Source organism: Dasypus novemcinctus, chromosome 1 (assembly GCF_030445035.2).
Source record: "Dasypus novemcinctus isolate mDasNov1 chromosome 1, mDasNov1.1.hap2, whole genome shotgun sequence".
In the NCBI taxonomy this organism is placed as follows: Eukaryota; Metazoa; Chordata; class Mammalia; order Cingulata; family Dasypodidae; genus Dasypus; species Dasypus novemcinctus.
Genome location: NC_080673.1, coordinates 107,120,864 through 107,139,766, shown reverse-complemented (window position 1 = coordinate 107,139,766; position 18,903 = coordinate 107,120,864). Strand labels below are relative to the sequence as shown.

At 35.5% G+C, this 18,903-nt stretch overlaps 1 protein-coding gene across 1 annotated transcript; it reads left to right on the top strand.

Moving 5' to 3' along the window:
- Positions 1–13,315: 13,315 nt before the first annotated feature.
- PDHA2 (pyruvate dehydrogenase E1 subunit alpha 2) lies at positions 13,316–14,639 on the top strand. The gene has a single exon (XM_004453711.2). The coding sequence runs from the start codon at positions 13,350–13,352 to the stop codon at positions 14,523–14,525; it is 1,176 nt and encodes a 391-aa protein (XP_004453768.2). The 5' UTR covers positions 13,316–13,349; the 3' UTR covers positions 14,526–14,639.
- Positions 14,640–18,903: the final 4,264 nt, after the last annotated feature.

Sequence of the window (18,903 nt, the reverse complement as noted above, 5' to 3'; positions counted from 1 at the left end):
AGGGCAGATGGGTGGAATTGTCTTGCTTGCAGTTGCATACACTCACCACTTCCTGGGGTAGGCATTATCCATCTTCATCCTTTTGTTAGTTGTCCAGGGTGAGTCCAATGAACACGAAAATGGCGTTGCAACTCTGCTGAGATTCAGGGTTCAATCATCATATGAACAGATCAAAGATTTAAGTCTCTGGGACATATATTTAACACAATGGGAGAAAATAGGAGGAAACAACACATCTGATAAAGGAGTAATATCCAGAATATATCAAGAAATCCTTTAACTTAACAAAAAGACAAACAACCAATTTAAAAAATGAACATCCTGTCCAATGGACTTGAATAGATATCTCTCCAAAGAATATATGCAAATAACCAGAAAGCATATGAAAAGATGCTCAGCATCATGAGTTATCAGGGAGATGCAAATCAAAACCACAACGAGATACATTTCACACCATTAAAAAGGCTGCTATTTGAAAAAAGGAAAATAACAAGTGTGGGAAAGGATATGGAGAAATGGGGATACTCATTCATTGTTGGTGACAATGTAAAATGGTGTGGCCACTGTGGAAGACAGCTCATCAGTTTCTCAGAAAGCTGAGTAGGGAATTACTGTATGACTTGGCAATCCTACTACTTGGTATAAACCACCAAGAATTGAAAGCAGGGACTTGAACAGATATTTGCACAACAGTGTTCATAATAGCATCATTCACAATTGCCAAAAGATGGAATCAACCCAAGTGTCGGTCAGCCAATGAATGGATAAATAAAATGTGATGAGTAATTGCAATGTAATATTATTCAGCCATAAAAAAGGAATGAAGTCCTGATACATGTGACAACATAGAGGAACACTGAAGACATCATGTTGAGGGAAATAACCCAGAAACAAAAGGACAAATATTGTATAGTTTCACTCAATTGAAATAATTAGAATAAACAAACTAAATGGAGTCAGAATCTCTTAATAGAATATAGGCTACCAGGGGATGGTGAGATAGGAGTTGGGAAGTTAGGGCTTAAAAATGTACTGGTTTCTTATTTAGAATGATGGAAATGTTTTAGTAATGGATGTTGGTGATATGAGCAAAGAAATATATATTGGAATGTGATTAAAGGGGAAAATTTTACATCATATATATGGCAACAAAATGAAAAATTTAAAAATCCATTTAATTACACTGTTTGGTGAATCCTAAATTTAAGCAAAGACTATAGATAATAGTACAATTATAAAATTGTGCTATTATTTCAATATTATTTATCAATGAACAAACATTTATTCTTTTAATAACTAGTAAGTATTGGAAGGAAGTTGATAGGATCTTCTGCTCTGTATGAAGATTTATAGATATTGTAGTATCCTTTAATATATATCTCCTTCCCTTCTCTACCTTTCTTTTCCCTGCCTTTCCATTTCTTTCTTTCCTTTTCTTTCCCAAGAACTGCTTCTTATGCTAATTTGAAAGAAAAATAAATGGTCTTATTAGCCAAGCACTTAATTTTCTAGCCCCGCTACCCAGGTAGATCTACAGTTAGGAAACAGTCTTCGAAGACATTGTTTCTTTTTCTTTCCTGAAGAAACTGTCCTTCAGTCAATATGCTTAACTTATGATGTAATTGGCGACTGAATAAGCACAAGGGATACTTTGATAGCCTGGGGAATTGATCCAAAGATGAAAATCCTTAATTTTGTTCTTAGGGGAGAATGACACAAAGTTTCAGAAGCCTATTTTTACATATGATTAATGAATACTTACTACTAAACTAATAACTAAGATATTTATGTTTACTAAAATTTCAAATTCACATACCGAAATAGGAACTTACTGAAGGATCTAGTTTAGCATAATTGCTGTTGTCTGAAGTGCACATGAAATTCATAGTTGATATTCTTTTATTTACAAATTTCTCCTGGTTTAGGATTATTCTCATTTTAAAAAATCCATTGTTTCAATTTATTGCTGATGGTATAAATCCATATATTTGCATATTTTGGATTTCATTGTTAAATTATTTAAGATGTAAGGTATGTGTGTGTTGTGGTTCAAGTACAAATTAATGATACTCAATTGCTAATGCAAATGTATGCATAATTTCCCTTGCATTTTTGTCAGGTATAATCCTCTTCATTCATGATGAACTACATGTTAACTTGTGCTATCTTAATAACTTACAGCAAATAAATGTAGTAAACTTTCAGGATTAGGTTAGATTTGAGCTTATAGGGCATTGAATACAATGTAAAATACTATTTTTAAGTTCATTATTTTTTTTTTTTAGGACTAAATGATTTGTGCTTTTACACTAATAATTCCTAATATTTATATCTGATTTATTTTTATTATTTTACTGGACAGTGCTTTTTAATAGGGTAAACAATATAATTTAATTATTTTTAACAGTTAAATATCTGAATTTTTTATTTTGACATAATTGAGAAAAAATTTATATCAATTTTCATTTAGTTTTACAACAGATACATTTGCTTTTAACAAATCATAGTTGTTTTTTTTTTAATGTTTGCTTGTCAAATTCTTTGTTTCCTAATACTTCCTTTATAAGCTGGGATAGTGGTTATTAGACAATGTGCATAATTATTTATTCAAAAAATCTTTATATAGACTGTCTACTATTTTGCAGGAGCTGTTTTGGATTTATAAACTATTGCAACAGTGAACAAAACAGATTGAGTACCTGTCCTTTTGGACTGGACCTTTCCTTCTAGGGGTTGAAAAAAATGACAAGGTAAGAAGAAAATATTTAATTGGTAAGATGATTACAAGCGGCAAAATAATTGTACAATGTGTTCTTTAATCAACAATTAAGAGAGACTTGCGTCCTGTACTTTCGATAATTTTCAATTTTTATTTTTTGGCAAGCTGAGAAGTAAAAATCCTATCTTATTATCTTTGTCATATCTTTGAATATGAGAGAAGTTGATTTTGAAAAATGTTACTGACATTTCCTTTCTATATGAACTACCTATGTATAATTCTGCTGCCTGTTTTTATTTTCTTATTTTTCTTTTTCTCTTATTTGCTCTTTGCATAGTCATGTAATTAGATCATGAAATTTCAACCATCGTATGCATTTTTCTTCCTTTGGGATTTTTATTTTAGTTCACCAGATTTTTTTTCCCTACAGTTTAAAACATTATATTTGGTGAAGTTTTTTAGGGCTTCCAATTTTTATGTCAAGCTTGTTTCACTACTTCCTACAATGTCTTCTAGACTTTTCATATTGTTATTTATTCATAATTAATATTTGGATCACTCTGAATTTGATTTTAGTATAACAGCAAGTTAAGAAGCCAATTTATTTCCTTCCTCTCTCATAAATGGCTAACCATTTGTCCCAACACTGTGTTTCAGCATCCATATTTCCTTACTGATTCAGAACTATATTTTCATATGATAGATCCTCATACATCTGCATATCTAACTTTTTATCCCTTTCTTCCTCTATTTTGAATCATTGGTCAGTCACTCTACAAAGAACCAAACTTTTTAATTAATTAGTTATCACTTTTTAATATTATAAAATATAGATTATGCATCCCCCAATAATCTTTTATGCCACATCCCTGAAAACTCTCTCTTGGTTGTTTCTTAGATAAACTTTACTACTATTTTCTCAACTTCTTTCTCCACTCAAAAAAATCATGTTAATTTGTTTTAGATAGCATCGATTAATTTTAGAAGATCTGACCTTGTTAAAATAATGTATTCTTACCCATAAACTAGACTCATTTCCCCATTTTTTATGTTTTCTTATTTTTATGTTCTGATATTGGAGTTTTAGGCTGCTTCATATAAAAATGTTTCTAATATTTTTACTAGCTATTTGATTTACTTTGCTAATATTGTAAAAGGAATATTTTGGTCCTTTATATTTTTATCTGATTTTTTGTATAAAAGCTATTATGCTCTAGGTGCTCATTTCATGACAAGAAAATGAACTCATTTTATAATTAAAAAAAAAAAATCTGGTTGACTTTCTTGTGCTTTCTGTGTATAAAATTAGAAGGATAACATTTCCTAGGATTCATGTTTTTCTTCTACCCCCAAACCCACAATTCACAGAATTCACTACCAGCACTACCTGGCCATAGTGAAAGAACTTAGGCATCCACTGAAGGAACAAACACAAAAGCTAGAAACACCGAGATAGAAGAATCAGGATTCACAGGTTTCCCCAGTTGTAGACAATAGATGCTTAGTAAGTTCCCCAAGAAGGCTCAGGTGGTAAGGGTGGTGTCGGGCAGGCAGTTAGGAAAGAAAGGACTCAGCAGCACTGGATGGGAAGAGCATTTCTAGCTTTCTTCGCCCTGTCAGTTACCCCATCCAGAAGATGTGGTGTGATCTGTCTAGATGGCACTCCAGAAAATATAAATTTAAAATGTAGGCTCAGCAGCCCTCTCTTTCTCTTGTGAGTGAACATACTGACAGGAAGCAGGAATTCCTCTCAGCTCTCCTCATTTCATAATCTGTGACTGAGCATATGAGTATGAATAATCCTGGGTTAGGAGAGTCATTTTGCTTTCACCTTAAGCTATCTCCCAGTGGAACTTTTATAGAAATAATGAGAATATTTTCTCTTCCATTTGCAGATTCTTTTTCTTGTATACCAATTTATTTAAAACTCAGGAAGGAAAAATACTGGGATTTGATTGGTTTCTCTGAAGACTTCATAGGAGTTTAAGGTCCCTGAGGGCAGAGATCCTGTCTATCTCTTTTATACTCTATCCCCAGTGCACAGCGGTTAAGACTGTAGGCTTTGATTAAATTGGTTTACAAGATGGTGACATTATTTACAGGCTCTGTGATGTGGGACAAATTAATCAATTTCAATAATCCTTGTTTTAGCCAAGTGGAATGTGTGAATAATAAGATTCCATGTCAATGTGTTTCTATGAGAATTAAATTATACAGCGCATCATAAATTTAACACATTAAGCATTACCTATTAAGCATTCAATGTAAGTAGCAATTATTATTATGGCAGATGAAAGATAAAAAATAAATATATCCTTAAATGAATGTAATTTATTGAAAAGAACTGTGGACAAGTTGTGAGGAAACAAGGGAGGGTTGTGTTAGTAAAAAACATAATCTACCAAAGCAAAACTTTCTATAACAGTTTTTTAAATATCAAGCACAAAATTTGTTCATGAATTAGGTAAACTAATGCAAACAATCTGTATTTATCCCAGAAATCCAAGGATAGTTTGTTATTAGGGAATATATATATATATAAGTAAACTATACTTAAATAGTAATATATTCTATCTAGATTATTTTAACATGTCATATGTCAGTATAGTGTGGTTTTCATCTCAGTGGTGCAGGGGTCTGTGAAACAAAATAGGTTAAGAACCCCTGCATTAGAGGATTTGGAGTGAGAACTGGATTTGAAATCAGTTTCTATCATTTACTCACTTTTGATGCCTGGGATGACTTATTATTAAAATTTCAGTTTTCTTATCAGTAAAAATAAGTAAAATCATTTTATCTATGTCATAGGATTTTTGAAGAAGTTAAAATAATTATTTCAATACACTTAGTAAAGTGCCTAGAACATTGTAGGAGGTCAATAAGTAATTGCCTATAAAAACCACCATCACCCAAGTCAAAAAACAATTTTATCAGTAATGCATAGGATATTAATAAAACCATGCCACAACAGATTATATAGTCTTAAATGAGTTGAGAGATCTGTCATGTATTTTCTTGGATGGTAAAACTGAATGTTGTAAAGATAGAGTTATTTCCAATTTCTTTTATATTTAATGGAAGTCTAATCCAAATTCCAAATAATTTTTATTTCATAAAAATTCTCTTATCTTCATTTGAAATAGTATAAAGGCTATGAAATCTTAGAGGATTTTAAAAGATAAATGTAATAAGAAAGGGCTTGGTCAATTAAATCTGTAATTATATCATGCTGTTATAATTAAAACTGTGAAGTGCTAGTATAAGAATCAACTGACAGATCATAAAACAAAAGAGTCTAGAGATAAAATTTCAGGGCAAGAGAGAGAAATATGGATACAATTGTGAAGGAAACATGCCAAAACAAAAAGTAGGGATGAACTACTCAATACCTGATAGTGGGAGAATTGAGTAGGACTAAATGAAATTAGAATATTACCTCTCTTACACCCAAAGAGCTATGTAAAGGGAAAATATAAAAAATAAAACAAATAACTATTTTTAGTACATACTAAATACATAATTTCACTCAAAAAATTACTGTAAGAAAACTTAAAGTCGTAGACTGATATATTGAGCATATTAATATGTAAATAACATTGTAAACTAAATTTAAAACTTTCAGGACTCTCACTAAAGCAGGATACCTGGCACATAATATGAGCTCAGTAATAACAAGAGTTCACTCTTAGGCAAATGTTTAATTTAGTTATGGGCAGAAGTATAAAATGCAGGGCATTTTGCAGCTATTAAAATTACTTTTGAAGTCATTTTTGATGACTTTTAAATAATTATAAAAGGAAGCTTGGGAAAGAAAACTGAAGAGATATAAAGTATACAATATGATCCTAATTAAATCCAAAATAAATAAAGAGAAATAAAACTTAGTGGCTGTATTCTATGGGTGATTTAAATTTCTGTCTTTGTAATTTTCTGTATTTACCAGTATAAAATGTTTACAAAGACATTATTGGGAAGTAGATTTAGCTCAATGGATAGAGTGTCTGCCTATCACATGGGAAGTCCAGGGTTCAAGCCCAGGGCCTCCTGACCCGTGTGATGAGCTGGCCCATACGCAGTGCTGATGCACGCAGGGAGTACCATGCCACGGAGAGCTGATGCAGCAAAATGACGCAACAAAAAGAGACACAGATTCCGGGTGCTGCTGACAAGAATGCGGGCAGACACAGAAGAACACACAGCAAACGGACACAGAGAGCAGACAACTGGGGGGGCAGGTAGGGAAGGGGTGAGAAATAAATAAAAAATAAATCTTAAAAGGACATTATGTTCAGGGAAGCAGCTGTGGCTCAATAAGTTGGGCTCCCGTCTATCACATGGGAGGCCCTGGATTCGCATCCTGAGGCCTCCTTGTGAAGACAGGCTCACCCAGGCTCCCCAGAGTGCCACCCAGCCAACAAGTGCTGTGGAAAGCCAACCCAGCAAGGTGATGCAACAAAAAAAACGGGAGACAAGCAACAATGCAGGAAAGCACGCAGAGAACAGACACAGAGAGCAAACAGCAAACAAGCTGCAAGGGTTGGGGGAGGATAAATAAAAATAAATACAGACACATAAGAATGCACAGCAAATGGATACAGTGAGCAGACAGCATGCAAAAAGCTGCAAGGAAGGAGGGGGTTAAAAAAAAAAGACATTATGTTCAGAGTGTAAGTTAAATTAATAAACCAAGAATAGGTCACCAATGATGACAAAAAAATTGGGAAGGGATGAGAGTTTCATTTAAATGGGGAGAAGATAGGCCAACTTTCTCTTTAGAACTTTTCAGGCTTACATAGTTGCAGAGTTTTAAAACAGATTTTTTTCTGGTAGTCTAGAGAGAATGAGGCAAAGTTAACAATGAAAATATAGATGGTATCTTTCTACCAGTGAGAATTAAACCAGTGAATCACATGATTTAGACTGGCAAGAATAGAACACATAGTATTAAACTTTAGACCCATATTTACTTTTTGGGTCAAAGTTGACATACCAAGAAATGACATCTGGGATATAAGCAGAATAAGAACACTTTTTTTTTTTTGAAGTAAGGTAAGGCAATACCCATGGATAAAGGCTTATCGAGTTAGTCATGTGGTCAAGAGTTCTAGCGAGTTATGATACTCAAGTTGTCATTAAATTTATCCATGTCCTTGGTAAGAAAAATGTCGGCTCATTGTTGACAACACACATTGCAGAAGCATATGGAATCAATTAGAGGAAAGTAAATGGAGACTATGGATGCAGGCTGCATGTTTGTGGAGCTTGACTAGATAAAAAGAAAAGTATAGGATAAGATCTAAAAGAGACAAAGAGGACCCTGGTATCTACTTTCAGAGTTGAGGAAATTTGAGTATGAAAGCAAGACAGTGGAGAAGACAAAATTGATGATTCTCTGGTGGGAATGTGGAGGTGGGGAAAATATGAGTGAGAACAGTCTCTCATTATGAAGGAATAGCAAATTCTGTAGAAAAGACTAAGGGGTTAGATTTCTAGATAAGGAGAGGACTGTTTCACTGGGATTAGTGGGAAGGAAGTTATGATAGGTGTAAAAATCCACCAGGAGACAGACAGCTGGGGCTGGGGACCGCTAGTGTGTGTAGCAGAGGAGCACTGGATAAGAAAATGAGACTCTGGCTCTCCATAAATTAGAGTTATGACATGAGGGCATGCCTGATGATTGGGCTTATTAACCTTGCTGGGTCTGTTTTTCCTTGGATATATGGAGATAAGATGTATTCCATATAAAATGGAAGAAAAAGCCCTTAGAAAATTTGCAAAGCATTCTTGCAAGTAGAAGTTATTGCTATTATTATTATTATTTCTTATCATTAAATGAAGTGGGACAAAGGTTAGATGAAGGTAGAGGTTAAAAACAAAAGCTTTCAGAGAAATTCTTCATACATTTTCAGTGCAGTTCAGGGCCAAACAGTATGTAAGCAGTATGGTCAGTTATTCCCCAACAATCTTACTGCCTGAATATGAGGCTTCTGCTGAGTGCCAAACATGACAGAGTTTGAAAACTCTTATTGCACAATCTTTTTATTTACCAGTATAGGTGATGTTTATTATGCCTCATTTAAAATCCCATGGTTTCTCCATGGTCGCCTTTAGATTCACAGCGTTGGGTACTATGGAAATATCTTAGAATCTAGATGCACAGTGGGTCCGTGGGAACAGAAAGATTCTCACGCATGGAAAACTCCATAAAACTACAGCATTGTCTTAGGTTGCTTGGAGAAACTGCATTCATATTCATAGAGTATTGTATAATTATGGGCTCCTGATATTCATATTTCCCAGTGTGCCTTTTCAGCTCTGCTGTATTACCAAATTAAAGGAGATGACATAACTTTACGAAATTAGAATGTTCTGTTTTGTATGTTGCACTTCAACAGTACTATATTTTTAATTTGTTCATCATTGATCCTAATAAAGACAAACTGTCATTGTAACCATTGCTTGGAATGCAATACATTAGTTTTATTGCCACTATAACAGCTGTTCATGTGTTGCTTCTTCTTTCATTCAGTGATGATGTGTCCTTTTCTCTAGTCAGTGCCAGAAAATCTTGGAGAGCTCACAATACAAAAACCTCTACATGAAGTGGATAAAGTAGAGGGAAATTTAATTCTATATTGTCATTGTATTTCTACTTCTTCGTACATAGAGGAAATATATAGAAGGAAGAAACTTCATATATACTTGTTGTATATGTGAAGAATAAATATTTTGCTTTTTTACTACCTTGGTAACTTTTGGCTATCACCTAAATTCCTTGGACCTCAATGTTTTCATCTAGAATTTGGAGATGATACTAATTGCCTTAGCTTCCTCTGTGGGGATCAAATAAACAATCTTTGTTAACTTTGCATCTCTAGAAAGAGATGCATGGCTAGCGTATTATCTGTTCAATATATACAACGATGCTCTAAACTTCAAATACATTCTTGCAAATCTAGAATTTAATCTTTATTATTAAAAAAAATATTATTTTGCTCAGGAGAAACTTGCCTCTATGTCTTTGCATTTATCTGCAGAATCTCCTGAGAGAGCCATGGAATAATCTAAGATAAGGATAAGATAGAAACTACTGTGCCTAAGCCAAGATACAGAATAGGGCAAAGTAAACTGAAGATGTGGCCAACAGTATGTTGTCAAATTGGGGTGCAGGCTTTACCTTCTCTCACAGTCTTTTCCTTCTAAGGTTTCTCTGTATAAATCAAATATGCTACTCTAGCTTCCTTCTAGGGGGCAGCAGTGCCCTGGAATTTTACCAATAGCCTTTCCCCTCTTTAAAGCTAGTTCAGGGATTCTTAGTTCTTCTTCAAATAAACTAAAGTCAAAACAAATAAATGTGCTGATATTAGAAACAGGTAATATTCCACCTGTAGTCATTAGAAAGAAGGGTTGATGGAGGGCATTCATGAACAAAGTATCACAAACTAGTAACCTAAGAGGAAATCATATTACAGCAGACTGCACAGAGGAAAGAAGTCCTCATTTCACTATTAAATAGTAAGAGTTCATTTTTAACTATCACATTATATATATACCTTATCCTCTTAAAGCTAAAGTTTTCGGGATAAATGTATGTTTACATAAAGAATAAAAGTTGTCCTGAGTTTTTAAGAATGGATTATTAAAATGTGCTGAATGAAACACCAAGAAGTGGAAACAATAATTTTTGGAGAAAATGCCAATAGTCTTAACTCTGATTTAACCTGACTTCTTAAATTTGTTCCAACTTATCAGAAACTTTTATTAAATTGATGATTTTTATTTTGAATGGGGATTTGATTTTAAAAGCAACTCATAGTACTGAGGAGAAATCAGTTCATAACTCTATTCTAGTGTTTTGCTGATGGAAACACTAAGTCAGAGTAAATCTTGACACCAGATTTTACATGAAATTTCTATATATATCTCGAACACATTCAATGAGAGCTGCAAAAATAGAGAGCTTAGTTAAATATTTTGGAAAGTTTTCTTTTATGGTTTTGCATTTTGATCTCTTTCATCATTATCTGCTTTACCCTGGTGGTGCTAAACTCAAGTCGCAGGGGCATGGGTACGATGGGCAGTGACTCAGTCTTATCACACAGGAGAAAAATGGTCACTCCATTGGTTGCTATTAATAATTAGCCCATAATACTTTCCTTTCCTTATGCCTTCATAACCTGAGTGGACTGAGGAACACTCTCACTTTACCACTTGCTTCCAATAATTCTTCTCTTGATGAGAAAGTATCCTGAATTTTCATTAATCATAGTTCAGAATTTTGGTGGGATGAGAAGAAAAAAGGAAAACATTGTTTGCCTTAAGCTCTGGACTGTTTTGAAATAACTTTCCTTACCAGGACATTAGAGAGGAAACTTGCTTGATTGCCATTATTTTGCAGGATATATGGTGCTGTCATTCTCTCTTTTCTCCAAGGGCAATGAAGGAAAAGACCAAATGGGAAAAATTCTTTTCTGAGTAATATATAAACTCTTAATTTTTTGCACCAAATTCTTACTCACCACTCTTAAATTGCCATATCCTGGAGCTATGAAAAAAGCACATACATTATCACTCATCATTTAATGAGATCTGATATTATTTATCTGAAACTTAACAGCTTTCCTCACTTAACAGTTGGTGAAAGTGCAGTTATTACGGAAGAATTTAAATATCCTTCAAACATGCTACTTGCTCATTTTTTCATGTTTCCTTTTCTCTTATTCAAAAGTATTTTAATACTCCTGATAAAATGGAGCTGATTCTTTGAAGATATATTTATGAATGCCCCTGTAGGATCAACCATCAGGCATGAAATGTGAAATTCTGTCACACTGACATAAATGACTGCTACTATAATCACTGGCTCATCTTTTATTAGGTTTTTTATTAATTAAGTATAAAGTCTGCCATTGGCCTTATAAAAGTGCTCATCTGTTTTCCTTTAATTTCAAATAGATTAAAAATGAGATTTGACATTAATTAAAAACTTAGAATTTATGGGGAGTTTTAATTGCAAATAACATTTCAGTGGTGAGCATATAGATGACTTTTTAGTTCTATTTGGGAATAACAGGGTATTGAACAATGAGATGACATAAAATAAATCATATGAAGAAAAGAACACCATTATTGGCCCTTTTCCCCATGCTTAGGTTGGAATCCTGTCTTGCTGGTGGCTAGTAAGAGGACAGTTTCATAAGTCATGATCTTGGGGAGTTTTAAACATTTACACTAAAGTCTGGTGTAATAAACTTTACTTTTACTTGGAAAATGTGGATGGGTTTGGGAAACAGCAATAAAAGTAAAAAAATCATCAGTATTAATCAGTTCAATAGAAATAGTTTGACATTATACAAATATGATTTTAGCTGTCTATCTTTAAGTTGAATTTAAGATGCATAGGGTAACTGATATTCAAGAGGTCCCTTGAAGTTTCATATTTCATTATTTATAATCTTAAACAGAGCCTGTTGCAAAAGAGGAGCATCTTCTTTTGGGACCTGTAGCACAAGTATTTTCTAATTTGCATCTTTGCATGTTCTCCTCTGGCATGAGTAGGGTTTAGCCTTGTCACACGAGGCTTTTAAGAGAAGCTCTATCTTTGCAGCCCAGGCTATGTGTGACAAGATTAAATTGGCACACTTTACTGAATATCTCTTGTGTTCCTGGCAGCGTTAGTCTAGCTGATACCTCAGAGAGAAGGCTCAGCTGTCACTCAGTGACCCATTAACACTACCATTCCATCCTACAGTGTCATTTTTCTCATTCTCATGGAGATAATGCTCCCTAGAGACCTCCAATACCTGCAGGAATGAAAGAGAACCGCAGAGACAGGCTAACTATCAAAGAGGAAGCAAACAGCACAGCAAGACCATGAATTCCAACAGCAGAATTTTAAATTGAATGAAGAGATGATGCCCATTATTATGGCTGGGTTGGGAAAGTAGGGGGAAGATCCAGTTTTAAGAGGTATTATAACTTTTTAACAAACTATTTTTCTCCTCCCTGCCTGAATATCAAAAGTGTCCAAAATAACACTTGCCACTAGATATAAAGAAGGCAGCTGCTTTGAACATGTAATAGGGATATTTGGATGAGAATTTGTCATTTATAGATAGACTATGGATATAAAGGAAAGTATGCATTAAAATGAATTGCTTATGCTCTAAATAGAACAGGATTCCTGATTAGGGTTGCCTTACTAGGGCGACAAAATAATCTTCCTAATAAAAGCACAAAAGTGGTAAATGATATGGAATCTCTCTAAGCCCTAGACCTAGGGTCCCTTTTGTTCTAACACCAGTGGCTTAAGCAAACTCTATTATTATTTTTCAGTCCAAACTACGTATTGTATGGTATGTCACTTTATAAGAAGTGGTGTTTTCTAATGGTTACTAGTAAAGATGCATTTTAAGAACATGCTTCTCAGTTTCCTGGACTAAGAGTGGTCCAACCTACTTTAAACGTGAGTTGGTCCAGGCTGGGGGCGGCGCAGGGCACGCCAGGGTCTGGGTCAGCTGCCCGCCTCCGCCCCGCCCAGCCGCGAGCCGCGCGAGGTGGACCCGGAGCCGCCGGGCGGACGTTGGGGCCGTTGGCTGCCGCCCGCGGCCACGGCCGAGCTCCCTGCTCCATGAAGAAGATGCTCGCCGCCGCCGTCTCTCGTGTGTTGTCGAGGGTCTCCCCGAAGCCGGCTAGCAGAGTGCTGGTGGCATCCTGCAACTATTCAAAGGATGCTACTTTTGAAATTAAGAGCTGTGACCTCCACCGGTTAGAAGAAGGCCCTCCTGACCGAACAGTGCTCACCAGGGAGGATGGGCTCAAGTACTACAGGATGATGCAGACTGTTCGCCGAATGGAACTAAAGGCAGATCAGCTGTATAAGCAGAAGTTTATTCGCGGTTTCTGCCACCTGTGTGATGGCCAGGAAGCTTGTTGCGTGGGCCTTGAGGCGGGAATAAAGCCCACAGATCACGTCATCACATCCTATCGGGCTCATGGCTTAACCTACACCCGTGGAGTTTCTGTCCGAGCAATTCTTGCAGAGCTCACAGGAAGAAAAGGCGGGTGTGCTAAAGGGAAAGGAGGCTCGATGCACATGTACGGCAAGCACTTCTACGGGGGCAACGGCATCGTGGGAGCCCAGGGCCCCCTGGGAGCCGGCATTGCTCTGGCCTGTAAGTACAAGGGAAAGGAGGAGGTCTGTTTGACTGTATACGGCGATGGTGCTGCTAACCAGGGCCAGCTATTTGAAGCGTACAATATGGCAGCTTTATGGAAATTACCGTGTGTTTTCATCTGTGAGAATAATCGCTACGGAATGGGAACGTCTTCTGAGCGAGCAGCAGCCAGCACTGAGTACTACAAGAGAGGAGGCTTTATTCCTGGGCTAAGGGTAGATGGAATGGACGTTCTAAGTGTCCGGGAGGCCGTCAAGTTTGCGGCTGCCTATTGCAGATCAGGAAAAGGACCCATACTAATAGAGCTGCAGACCTACCGGTACCACGGGCACAGCATGAGTGATCCCGGAATCAGCTACCGCTCGCGAAAAGAAATTCAGGAAGTCAGAAGAAAGAGCGATCCTATTATGCTTCTCAAAGACCGAATGGTAAATAACAAGCTTGCCAGTGTTGAGGAATTAAAGGAAATTGATGCAGAAGTGAAGAAAGAGATTGAGGATGCTGCCCAGTTTGCTACAAGTGATCCTGAACCATCTTTAGAAGAATTAGCTCATCACATCTACAGCAATAATACACCTTTTGAAGTTCGTGGTGCAAATCAGTGGATCAAATATAAGTCGATCAGTTAAAGTGTGACTGTGTGTAAATTCATTATTAGGCCTTCAGTGAATCATTCATGGTCATCTTTAAGAAACTGGTTGTGTTCTCAACTTTGTTAAGGAGGAATAAAACCCATAAAATAAGTCTTGTAAACTTTTATTAAAATAGATTAATTGGTACATGTATTCAAGTACAAGGGATATTAATTAGATTCAATTGTACACTGTTGCATTAAAAGATGCTGTATAGTTAATTATTTAGTGTGAATATCTTAGTTTATTTTAAATTCATAGGACTCTAAAACAAGTACAAAGAAAAGATAATTTAACTTCCAAATTATTTACTATAATAATTCTATTTGGCTTAAATTTAAACTATTTTACCAAATACTCTTATTTACCAAAGGAACAAAAAAAACAATGCTTTGATTCCTATTCCACTGTGCCACAGGTTTGTGTGTGTATAATGTTGCTTTCCTGGTGTAGAAAGGTGTTTATAATCCACAGCAAGGTATCAGGACTCCTCCTGCTAAGCCACGTACAGCAACTTAATTAACCAATAACTAACACATACACAGTATGAAATATTGGTATAAAGGTAACAGTGACCATCATTTCTTTAATAAAGCAAAATATAGTAGGGCGGGGGGGGCGCAAGATGTGGAAATTTTTTTCAGATTGTACTAATTTAAAGAAAGCTTAATCTATTTTATTTGCATATCGGAAGACCTAATAGGCCATGATGGTTATAATAAGAATTTCACTGTTGCAATAAATGCTAGAATATCATAGAGAAGGAAGAGTTCCTAATAGTTCAACAATTTTTATGAACTAAAAAGGTTAGAATTGCATGCATATGTGTGGAATGGAATGAGAAGTAAAGGAAGTTGAAACAGGTATATAAGGGGAACATTGAAAGAGATACATAAGAAATACATTTATTTGAAAAATTCACCTAAATCTGCTCACTTTGTATAAAAATGCAGAGCAGATTTTAGTGAGGTTTAACCTTATTTCTGAAAAAACAGCTATTTTTATTGAGATACGTCATATAACATAATTCAGTCTTTTAAAAGTGTACAATTTAGTGGTTTTTAATAGATGTACAAGGTTGTGTAACTATCACCATTATCTAATTCCAGAATATTTACATCACCCCATTTCCCACTCTATTTATGCCCTGGCTACCAGAAATCCACTGTTTCTGGAAATGCCTATTCTAAACATTTCATATAAGTGGAATCACACATTATCAGGTCCATTTTGTCTTCTTTCACTCAGCGTAATATTTCCAAGTTTCATCCATGCTTTAACATGTATTAGTACTTTATACCTTTTTATGGCTGAATAACATTCCATTTGTTTATTGATTAATTAGATGACATACATTTGGATTGTTTTCCACTTTTTGGCTATTATGAATAATAAAAACTGGTTTTAATAAAAGCTCAGTCTTTTTCCTTGTAAACACGAAGACAATAGATACTTTAAAGGACTAGGCCAAGTAAATGGCAACAGTATCTCTTATGATATAATCCTTTTCATTTAAATCAGACAAATTAAGTTTAAGACAAGTGTTAAAATACTTGCAGCTTTAATATTTATATCTATAGAATCCATTGTTCCAACTGGATTTTGCTTTTCTAGTAAACTTTTAAAACAGTTTTAGATTAACATGAAAACTTGAGAAGAGAGTATAGAGCCTTTCTGTAATATCCTGCACCAGTTTTGCCTATTAACATATCAGCATGTGGGCAGGAAAGAATCAATTTAGCAGTCCTGAACTGCTCAAATCCTATACATTCCAGTGAAAGTTTGTCTTCATGCTCCTTGGAGATCACATCTGAGCCATTGGAATATTCTATCTGATAGTATTTTTGTATGCCTGAGGTCTTGGGCCATGCTGTATCAGTTTGACCAAAAACGTTTTTCTTAATATTGTGATTTATTGTGTGCACTTGATATTCTCAAGGAAGGGGCAAGTGTATCCATATGTAGGTGTTGCATACTTCTGTGACTGACTACCAATAGAAATCCTGGATACCAAGACATGGGTGAGCTTTCCTAGGGGGCAACACTTTGCATACTTGTCACATGTAATTACTGGAAGAATTAAGAGCATCCCCACGCAACTCCAGTGGTAGGGGACACCTGGAAGCTTACCTTTGGATTCTTCTAGACTTTGCCCATGTGTCTTTTCTCTTTTCTGATAATGATCTGTATCCTCAACTGAAAAAAAAACAATAACATAACCATGAATATAATGAGTCAATCCAGCTTCTTAATTATGCAGAATAAAATACTACATGGAAAAGGTGGTTCAGAAATATTAAATGGCTAATTCATGTTCACACCATCAATTAAAGTAATAGTTATTAATCATAGCTACTATTCTTTTTTACTGAAATGGTTTGGAAAGCAAGGAATTATGCTTAGCACTTTATGTACATTATCCCACTTAATGTTTGTAATATTCACAAAATATAGGCATAATATTCATTCTACAAAAGAGAAATTAAGACTCAGGTTTAGTTGCTCTGCCCTACAAAAAACATCAATGATGCTGTGTGAATTTAAGAAACTTAAGATACAGTTTCTGCTTAATGTCGTTTGGCACATTCTCTCTGGGAGTCATGAGTCTCCATTTAAGAAGTTCAAATACGTTGAGACCTAACCTCCCCACTCACCCTGCTAGAGAAGTCATGGACAGGAACTCTGGTCACCAGTCCCAAATTAGTCCAGTCTACCAGCTTAAACTGCCCAAGCAAGAGATATGAATGAAGCCATCTTCGACACTTCAGACAAGCCCATCAACCAGCTGAAAGCCAATAAGTAATATCAGGAAATATCTTGCATTCACAGGAATCACCCATCTCAAACTCTGCCCAAATTCCTAATATACAAAATGACAAGATAAATTGTTTTGTGGTTGCTTTTAGGACTCTTCATTGCCAAGGTATTTGTTACATAGCAATGGATAACAAGGATAGAAAGTCAGGTTTGACTTGACAAAATGGGAATTAAATTCCTTAGTCAAAGTTAGAGACCTAAGGAAAATACATGAAAGTAGTGAAACAAGTCAGATTCAGAAAGTGTCAAGAATGTTTCCCCACATAGTTTCCCACTTTAGATGTAGCAAGGGGAAGAGACAGGTCTACAATAGAAATAGAGCCTAAGGACAAAATAAATGTTAGACATATATATTTCTACCATATGTATTTGGTTTTCAGATTAAGATACATATTATATTGGATTTTAATGCATTTATAGACTGGGAACAATAGGTCAAGATACACATTGAAGATTCTTTGCATATTTACTGATGGAGGTCTGTCTATATTCAAAATGGAAGTTTCCCCTTAACTACTGAGTATCAGACTTTGATGAGTCAAAGTCAGCATTTAGAAAACCAAAGCAGTATGTAAGCAATCATTGGAAGTTCAGAGTGTTTGTGACTAATCTCCCTGAGTAGAAAAGGTTTTCTATTAACAGAATATGAGAAACTAAGCTGTAATAAAGTCATGAACAGCAAATTGGTGGCCATGAACAAAGGAGAATAGCAACCAGGGATCAGGCTAATTCAGATACCAGGAGAATGAAGTAGAAATATGCAGCAAAGAAAGGCAAGGGAACCAGGAGCAGTAGGTTGGCATGCATTCTATGTCATCATGGAAGTCAGTACCATTGGATGAACTGAATCAGTATCTCATGTCTTGGCAGGACCATCAGAACTTAATGATTCCTGCCCAGCATCCATGTTTAATGTGACAGGGAAACAAACTAGAGCCTCAGCTTCGGCATCACTTAAGCCCAGGTTCAAATCTTGGCCCTGTCATCTATGAGAAATGGTACATTGGGAAAGTGACTTTACCCTCAATGTCCATTTATTTGTCTGTAGGAAGGTTTAACCATATGACTGTTGTAAAAGTTGAATGTAGAAGCAAGGTGACATCTAGCTTAGTTCCAAGCATTCCTAATGTGATCGATAAGTTAAAATTTCTGGTCCAGGAGAAGATGAAGCTCTTTGTTCATCTCATCTTAAAGCAAGAAAAAAATTCTTAAATATGTTTTAGCAGTTTGAAGCTGAGTATATCCCAGAAAATCATGTACTTAGAGCTAATATATTCCTGTGCATGTAAACCCACTGAAGACGGGAACTGTTAATTAGATTCAGTTAGAGGACTTTCCTTTTAATTAGATCATTTCAGTAGGGCATAGCCCAGGGTAGATCTTAATCCTCTTACTAGAGCCCTTAATAAACAGAGGAATAAAAGCTGCAGACACAGAAAAAAACTGCAGAAATAAAGGGAGCTGCTGAGAGAGAACGCCCTAGGGACGAGAAGCCGGAATCAACAGAACACAGAGGCTGAGAGGAAGTCATTTTAGCCAGAAGCTGAAAAGACAAGGC